The 8,536-nt window shown below is 40.3% G+C and overlaps 2 protein-coding genes and 1 long non-coding RNA gene across 3 annotated transcripts; all 3 read right to left on the bottom strand.

The window, feature by feature from the left end:
• Positions 1-553: 553 nt before the first annotated feature.
• On the bottom strand, positions 554-2,947 carry LOC122032508. Its single transcript, XR_006126114.1, has 3 exons — positions 2,738-2,947; positions 2,585-2,650; positions 554-636 (listed from the first exon to the last, which is right to left on the bottom strand). It is a non-coding gene; the product is annotated as an uncharacterized LOC122032508 (long non-coding RNA).
• A 556-nt stretch (positions 2,948-3,503) lies between these two features.
• Positions 3,504-4,002, bottom strand: LOC122031276 (60S acidic ribosomal protein P2B-like). Its single transcript, XM_042590409.1, has 2 exons — positions 3,852-4,002; positions 3,504-3,784 (listed from the first exon to the last, which is right to left on the bottom strand). Exons 1-2 carry the CDS (start codon positions 3,937-3,939, stop codon positions 3,504-3,506), a joined length of 369 nt encoding a protein of 122 aa, XP_042446343.1. The 5' UTR covers positions 3,940-4,002.
• A 46-nt stretch (positions 4,003-4,048) lies between these two features.
• LOC122031275 (ethylene-responsive transcription factor 3-like) lies at positions 4,049-4,357 on the bottom strand. Its single transcript, XM_042590408.1, has one exon. It carries the CDS (start codon positions 4,355-4,357, stop codon positions 4,049-4,051), a length of 309 nt encoding a protein of 102 aa, XP_042446342.1.
• Between the last annotated feature and the right edge of the window lie 4,179 nt (positions 4,358-8,536).

Here is an 8,536-nt window from a genome sequence, read left to right as displayed (position 1 = left end):
AGATAACAAGTCGATGGCAATAAATACCTACTCCCCAAATGATCATTTGTTCTTTATTGGTTACTACAGTCAGTCATATGGAGCATGGTTCACATGAGAGCAACGCCCAACTATAAAGGTGCACCTTTAAACACTGCATTTGGAAATATTAGGGTAACTGTAACTCTCTTGTAAGCCACCAAAAGTTCTTTTAACAAACTGGACGTGAAGCTGAGGCATTGATGGGCAAAACTAAGATCAATTGGCCTTTTAACCCCAAGTAAGTAATACCTACAGGAACCCATAGCAGTTAAAAAAAAGTGTAGGCTGACATCTGAAGGATTTGCAATTTAAACTAAGAAAATTAGAAAAATTTCTCACTATCACCCAGCTTAAAACCAGGGATACAGACATCTGTAAAGTCAGCATCTTCTTCCTCAATTAATTTCTTTATTGTTCCAGATGCTGTTTGACATATTAGTGCTTTCCTCATATGCTATATTTATCAACAGCTCAAAGAACAGATGTAAAGATAAAATTGACCTGTTTGATGCAATATGTGACAACAAGAACAACCCAGGACATCATACCAAATCGGCAGTTTGTAAAAACCTTGATGTCAAAGTTTTTGCTGATACGAGGATACAGTTCCATGCCCTACACAAGAAAAAAAAAATTGTCCACAAACTGTATAAATTGCAGCTACATTGATAGGAAAAATTAGGCTGAAAAGCATTGCCAAGTAATTCATTTGTTCATTATAGAAGGATATTAATACATGAGATACAACTTGCATAATAACAACACATAGCTAGAAAAACTAGCATGAAGAAAGGCACAAACCAAATGGTTGAGCAAAAGGAAGTCCAACAATATCAACAAGACGTAAGATCCTCATGTGGTTTTAATGGCAATTATTTAAAAGCAAAGAATAACCTATTCCACCTAAGGTTTCCTCTGCCAGGACCTCATATCAGTGAATATACTTCTCCGTGCAAGAAAATTGAACAAGCAGTGTGAGGCAAGTGTTTATTGTATAGCCAGAAATCAAACTTTACTGATAAAAAGAGGAGAATTTCAATTCTGTCAAGATGCTCTTTTCCCAACAACTTAACATGAATGGAGCTTTAGAGATTGAAAAGTTCATGGAACTGCAGAACTAGCTTGAAAAGCTTAAATAGAGACCAGGCAGGAAAGTATTCCAATGCGCCATATTCAAATTGACTTGTGACATCCCAATTCATTGGGTATTCCTTATAATGAAAGCTAGAATGTGGTTGCCGAAATCAAAGACATCATATTCTAAGCCATGTTTAAAGAGTTTTTACATGTATGTGATATTATATAAGATCCCATCATCATAGTAAAAATAATCCTATTGTTGCAACAGAAGTACATGCGTATGTGTATTATAGTTGGCAGTGAGACCAAGGATGTGAGAGAATTTTTTTTCCATGCCGGTGAATATATGGCAACATTGAATATTGGTGGGCAAGTGTTTTAGATTTCTAAATAAATCATTTCATAAGATTTCACATAATGGAAAAAATATTTGAAGGTTTTTTGTGATTCAGTTGGTTCCACAAGTAGATATGGTTAGAAAATATCCTCTGAACTCTTAAGTCAACATATCTTGGATCACGAACAAACACATATAGAGTAGGCAATGAAACATTTGAAAATAAAATACTAATGAAGTCACAAATAAGTTTATTCATTTGTACCAAACATAAATATTTAACTAATTTTTTTTAAGGAAATTGCATTTTCCAATGCAATTTGATCTCATGGTACTCCTTTTACGACTAAAACCCTCAACACCAAAACATGTTATAGCACAATTCCCCATGGAAATATCTAGAGCATTAACTACTAGTCTTGGGTAGTTCTGCTCCCTGGTGTTGGCTAATGATTGAGACTTAACTATTCAACAAAACAAATCACAGAGTGATTTTCCTGTTTAAGTCTGTGATCAAGAGCATATATTACTTTCTATACTAAAAAAGAAAATGAATGAGGCTACATTGAATTTATGACATTTGACTTTAGCAAATAGACGTGCTTTTTTAATGTTTGTTGAGGATAAACATGCACAGTTAAGAAGCAAAAGAGAATCAATTGGTTAAAGAGACAACCAGAAGAAAGTAAGACTGCTACATATTCTACAAAGTACACTTACATACACAAATATAGTTTAATCTATATGCAGATTGGAGAAATCTCATGTAACCATTAGTACAGAGAATGGAAATGCAAGAATAGAGTGCACCCATGCAAACATAATTGTAATATGTAAAAATAGTGATACATCTGGGAACAAGTAACAGATAAAATCCTTCACTATCAAATATAGCTAATAAAAGTTTAAGCATTGGCACATAACCTGCCATGATTAGGTAACAGTGATTAAAAAATAAATCAACAAATCCATTGTAATATGTTCATTTGTTTTTTTTTTTTGAGATATTTGCAAGGCCCTTGCATACTCCATAGTATCTCAAATTATCAATCAGATGCATTTATCTGATTATTTTATGTGCAATCAATCCAGAAAAAAACAATGACACAACAACTCTGCAAATGATGTCTGGTTAAGAAAGCTCACCCAATAAAAATCAATTATGAAGTTCCCTAATGAACCAGAATCCGAAGAAGATGGTGCCAAATGACCCTTTGGAGAAAAATAATCATCTCAAATTAGGAACAAAGGACAGTAATAACCATAGGAAAAGCTAGATTGAAATTTACAGAAGCTCACTTTCAAGTAAAACAAAATGCAGAACACTAAGCTTCCCAGAATAAGTGCTGAATAAATTTCTCCCAGGTGATCATACACGACTGCTGGGTTGAAGATTCCAAACCTTCAAAGATAATTCAAGAAGCACTGGTCATAGTTAAAAGTTAGAAGTATGTTAAAATAAAGATAAATACACATGAATTGCCAACCGATGTCAAAAAATGTGCATACATGTAGAGGAAAATAAGAGATGCAACTAGGTGTCTATAAACCACTCATCTAACTCTCTGCAGAGAAACAAAATCCTACGTATGCACAACAATACGAAAAAGTATGAAATTAAACCATTTAATTACATACTTGAGGTATGAGTTAAACATAGGAGATCAACAAATTTAGCAATAACAATGGTAATCATCATGGCGACTTATCATTAATACTAACAAAGATTTCCTTTTTCCCTCCACCCCTTACATCTTCAACTCTAATTAATCCAAATACTTGAGAGTTTATGCACTTTACTAACAATATTCAGTCTTTGTCTGCATGACTTTATGCCTCTGTATATGCTTTGTGAACCTTGATCACAAGATATGACTTTACCATGTGCTATTAAATTTGGAAAAAGTGGCATACTTGTAGCCGTTTAAGTGATATGCTAGTATATAAAATAAAAAAGACTGCCATTACCTTCAAAACTTACAACAAATAGCAATTAAACCAATCTCCATAGCTTGTGTTTTCCAAAAACAGAAATTGGAAACGAGAAAGAAAAAAAACCACAAATTTATGTCGGAAACGAAAATTTGCGGGAGGGAAAGACAGGGAGTTTTACCTCGTCGGATTCCTCCTTCTCCTCCACCTTCTCCTCCTTCTTAGGCTCCTCTGCAGCTGGGGCGCCGCCCGCGCCGCCGCTACCAGGGGCGGCGACCCCGATGGCAGCCACAGAGCCACCAGAGGGCACGGAAGCGAACTTCTCCCGACCGGCAGCGATGACTTCCGTTATGTCCTTGCCCTTGACTTCCGCGAGGAAGTGGTTGATCCTCTTATCCTCTGCCTCCGCTCCCACTACAAGCAAGAAACAAGGATCACCGAAATGAAACCAAGATAAATATGAGAGGGAAGAGAGTTCGACCTGATTGAAGGATGGATCTGATATCATCGGCGGAGGGGTTGGGGTTGCCGCCGAGGACGGCCAGGAGATAAGCCGCCACAATTTTCATCTTCGCTTCGAGATTTGCAGACGACGATGCCGCTATTGCAAGGTCTCGGACCTCTCGGTGATGAGTGCGTAGAATGAGGTGGGTCGGCTTAATTCCAATTTGTATCTTATCAAAACCCTAGGGTTGGGTCAGCGGAGGGAGGGCAGCGGAATGCAGGAGTAGGGGTGGGAGACGCAGCAGCGGCGGCGGCTAGGGGAAAGTTGGTCTTGACCTTGGAACCACGGAATGCGCGAGCGGCGGAGTCGTAGGCCAGAGCGGCAGCCTCGGCCGAGTCGAAGGTTCCGAGCCACACCCTGACCTTCTTCCAGGGGTCCCTGATCTCGGCTGCGAACCGCCCCCACGGCCGCTTCCGCACGTCGCGGAACCGCGTCTCCGCTACTGCCGCCGCCGGCTCCACCAGAACTCGGCCTTTCTTCATCTGGCCAACAGATCGACGGAATGAAAAGGAACAAAAGAAGGGGGAAGAGGGAGCGAGAAATGGGATCAAAGGAAGAGGAGTGCTAATTTCGCCATGTCGAATTGTTCAAAATTGGGGAGATAAATTAGCTGGTTGCTTCATCCAAGGCGAGGAGAAACCCAAAAGACAGGGCGCTAAGAAAGTCCGCCAAAATTTTGGTTCATAGACACCGGTTTTAAAAACCGCAGTTAAAATCGGTGTCTATTAATGAAAAAAAGGCGCTCATAGACATCGGCTAAAAAAACCGATGTCTATGAGCGAAAATCTCCGCTCATAGACACCGGTTTTGGAAAAACCGGTGTAAAATACTCAAAGACATCGGTTTTTGCTTAAAACTGTTGTTGTTCCACTGATGTCTATGAGGGTTTTTCTTGTAGTGCTTATTGGTTGCCCTTATATGTTGATCTATTATGGATGGCTATGTAGTCATATTTAATATTCGTGATTGTGATTATAGATATGCATGATATTACCATACCGTAGTGTAGGACCTATGTAGTTATATTCATGTTTGTGTTTATGGATATGTATGAGATTACCATACCGTAGTATAGGATCTATGTAGTTATATTCATGATTGTGTTTATGGATATGTATGATATTACCATACCATAGTGTAGGAATCCGAGAATCCTACTAGACCTCTTGGTTGTTATAACTTGTTGACCATTGTCTCCCATTCATGGTTGAGAGGGTCATTAGCAACTGTCGGTATGTCCTATCTGTAGGGAGATCGGTGGCCGGCTTGAAGGGGGGTTGGATAGACGGCACCCCCAAATCCTCACTTCTTTCTACAATGTTAGTGCGCAAGCGGAAATACAAACAAACAAGTAGAAAGACTAAAACTAAGAAAGGAAATGCAACCGCTAACACGTTCGTTTACGTGGTTATGAGATAACTTGCTCTTACTCCACGGCGTGTCCGTAAGGTGGACAATCCCTCAATCCGTCGGTGGATTAGTCCTCGGCAAACTCCGGCTAGCTCAACCTCCTTGTGGGTGGAGAAACCTCACCACAACTCTCACCAAGGACTCCTTTGATGCTAGGGCACAGGTAGACTACTAATAGAAATTAACCACCTCTATTTTGTCAACTATAACCAAGCTCTCAAGCCTTGGTTATATAGGCCACGGGTTGGAAACCCCCGCCTACTAGTCGACTGTCAAAACATGCAGTCGACTGCCCTCTGTGGAAATTCGACCGTTACATCCCAACGGCTCGATACCAGTCGACTGCTAAAACTAGCAGTCGACTGCTCCACACTGACCGAATGAACAGAAGCATTCTGTTCACTCCCAGTGAACTGCCCGGTCGACTGCACCAGTCGACTGCTAAAACATGCAGTCGACTGCTACAGTAGCGCTATAGTACTACTACAGTAACGCTACAGTACTGTTGCAGTACTGCTATAGTAACGCTACAGTAAAATCCTAAAACTAAGATTTTACTCCGAGTACAATCTCTCATGCACTCGTACCCTCACCCTTATGACTCACTTGACGCTTCTTTGCAACCTTGACCTCTTGCCTTCAAGCCTACTTCCTTTGGCTCTCGTCCCTCGGATGCATTCAAGCCCGTGGCTCGTCCCCAATGTCATCCTTCGCGTATGCCTCGAAGTCGCTTCCCTCGGCGCTTGTCCTCGCTGCCTTGTCCATGGTCCCTCGGATGCTCCATCCTTCACCGGGCCTAACTTAAACAACTCAAATACACATATCAAATATAAGGGTGAACCTAACTTAAACCCTTTGCCCAAACACCAAAACACATGGTCCCACGGACCATTGGGATTGCTCCAACACTATCGACCATTATCTCCCATTCGTAGTTGAGAGAGTCGTCAGTGACCTTTAGTATATCCTATCTCCCATGCGCGGGTGAGAGGGTCATTAGTGACCATTAGCATATACCATGTCTGCCGACGTGACCATCCGTGGTAAAGTGTTCTCCCGCATACATGACTGGTTATTTACCTTGTATGTTCACGGGACATTCCGTGGTAGAGTGTTCTCCGGCAGACAGTGACAGGTTATTTACCCTGTCCGCTCACGGAACCATCCGTGCTAGAGCGTTCTCCCGCGAACAGTGACTGGTTATTTACCCTGACTGCCCACAGGACCATCCGTGGTAGAGCGTTCTCATGCAGTCAGTGTTTGCTATATACTTGCTATATGTTGGTCATATGTTTTGTTCGTGTAGGTTCAGATGTACCGTATGTACTCCTGGACAGTGACTGGTTATTTACCCTGACAACCCACGGGACCATCCGTGGTAGAGCGTTCTCTCGTAGTCAGTGTTTGTTATATACTTGCTATATGTTGGTCATATGTTTTGTTCGTGCAGGTTCAGATGTACCATCTGTACTCATGGCTGTTGGTTATACTTGGTTGAGCAGGTTAGTGTTATTGATTATACTTGTCTGTTAGTTGATGATTATGTTGGGACACCTGCATTAGTTAGTAAGTATGTCACCCGAGACTGTATCTTTGATTTTCTGTCAGTATTCTATTCATGCTCTATATTTTTCTATCCACTAAGTATATTTTTATTATATACTCACTACCCATTGTTCTTCTTTGATCCTCCAGTTTAGCAGATAGAGGATGTGTGTCGCTCAGAGATCCTGGCTGCTAGTCCCACTCGAGTTCGGATTTTAGAGTATGGATTTCTATATGAGTGTTACTCTACTTTCCGTTGTTTGTAGTTTGTGTTTTCTCTTTGTATCGAGTGTTTATGTCATTAGTTATGTTTTTGATTAATTTGATATGTTCACCTGTGCATGCATACATACTCACATATGTCACTATGAGTTGTGATGTTATATTGCATCGATGCTTGTGTCAATTTTTTATTGGTTTGATATCAGTTATTTTTTATATTGTCACTAGGGGGTACCATCCACTTTGGAGGACAAGTATACCCTCGGAGCGTGACACCAGGACTTTCATCTAACTTCATTCACTAGGATTTTCTCATCTGCCTAGCTTCACTCACTAGGACTTTCATCTGTTTGGCTTTACTCACCAGGACTTTCACCTAGCTTGACTCACTAGGATTTTCTCTTGCCTAACATCCAGTTAGGACTTTCCCAATCAAGTATCCAGTTTATAACCTTGACCTACTTGACTCTTCTTCACACCAATCTGGTCAAACCCTAACTAGAGGGGAATTGCACCAGTAACTCCCCAAACAGATGATTGCACCTACAATCTCCACGTATTGTCAAACACCGAAACCCAAACATCGACTCAAGCTTGAGCCAACTCAAGCTTAGTCAACCTGGTCAACCTTGACCCAGGGGATGTTGCACCAATAATTTCCCCATTTTTGATGTTTGACAATACCTTTAAGTTAGGCTAATCCATAACCTCAACTTCTTCCTCATACCAAAGCATGAATAAGGGTTTCCTTCATTCTCTCCGTTTTCTACAAGCAAACTCCCTCTTAAGGTAATAAAGACATAGTATATACCTTGTATTCTCTCCCTAACTTTCCTAGAGGGGCAAATGCCTAACTTAAATCCTACATTCTCCCCCTATTGGTATACATCAAAAACTCTCCCCTTGAAGAGTTACTCAACCTTATTCACAACTTCACTCATTGTTCACAACACCACAATGAAGGTATCATACCCTTCATCGTATCCAATGCTCATCCTTGAGCATTAACCAATCCAACAATCCCAATGAAGGTCTCATACCCTTCATTGCATCTAATGCTCATCCTTGAGCATACACAACTAAACAATGAAGATATCCACTCTCCATTGTGTTCAAATGCTCAACCTTGAGCATTTACGCTAAGGAAGATTAACCACCTACCAAGGTTTATGAAAAATTAATTTTCATGTCCTTAAAGAGTAACTCCCCCTAAAGACATGCTCGTAGCTTCTGTCATTGCACCAATAATGACTTGGAATCCCTAAATCTTTAGGAAATCCAAATTTAGAAGTTTTGAGATTTAAAAATCAATATTTGAAACTAAATCTCAACCAAAACTTCTACTTAGTCTTCCTTAACCAATCTATCCATGTTTTCATCATGACAACTCCCCCTAAATGTATACAAATATATTTTAAGGGGTTAGGAATGGTTATCTAAACTAAAAATAATTTAAAATGCTAAAATCAGACTTTCCCAACCAA

The sequence above is a fragment of the Zingiber officinale genome, chromosome 11A, assembly GCF_018446385.1.
Source record: "Zingiber officinale cultivar Zhangliang chromosome 11A, Zo_v1.1, whole genome shotgun sequence".
In the NCBI taxonomy this organism is placed as follows: Eukaryota; Viridiplantae; Streptophyta; class Magnoliopsida; order Zingiberales; family Zingiberaceae; genus Zingiber; species Zingiber officinale.
Note: the sequence above shows the minus strand (reverse complement) of the source record. Positions and strands in the feature narration are given on the sequence as shown.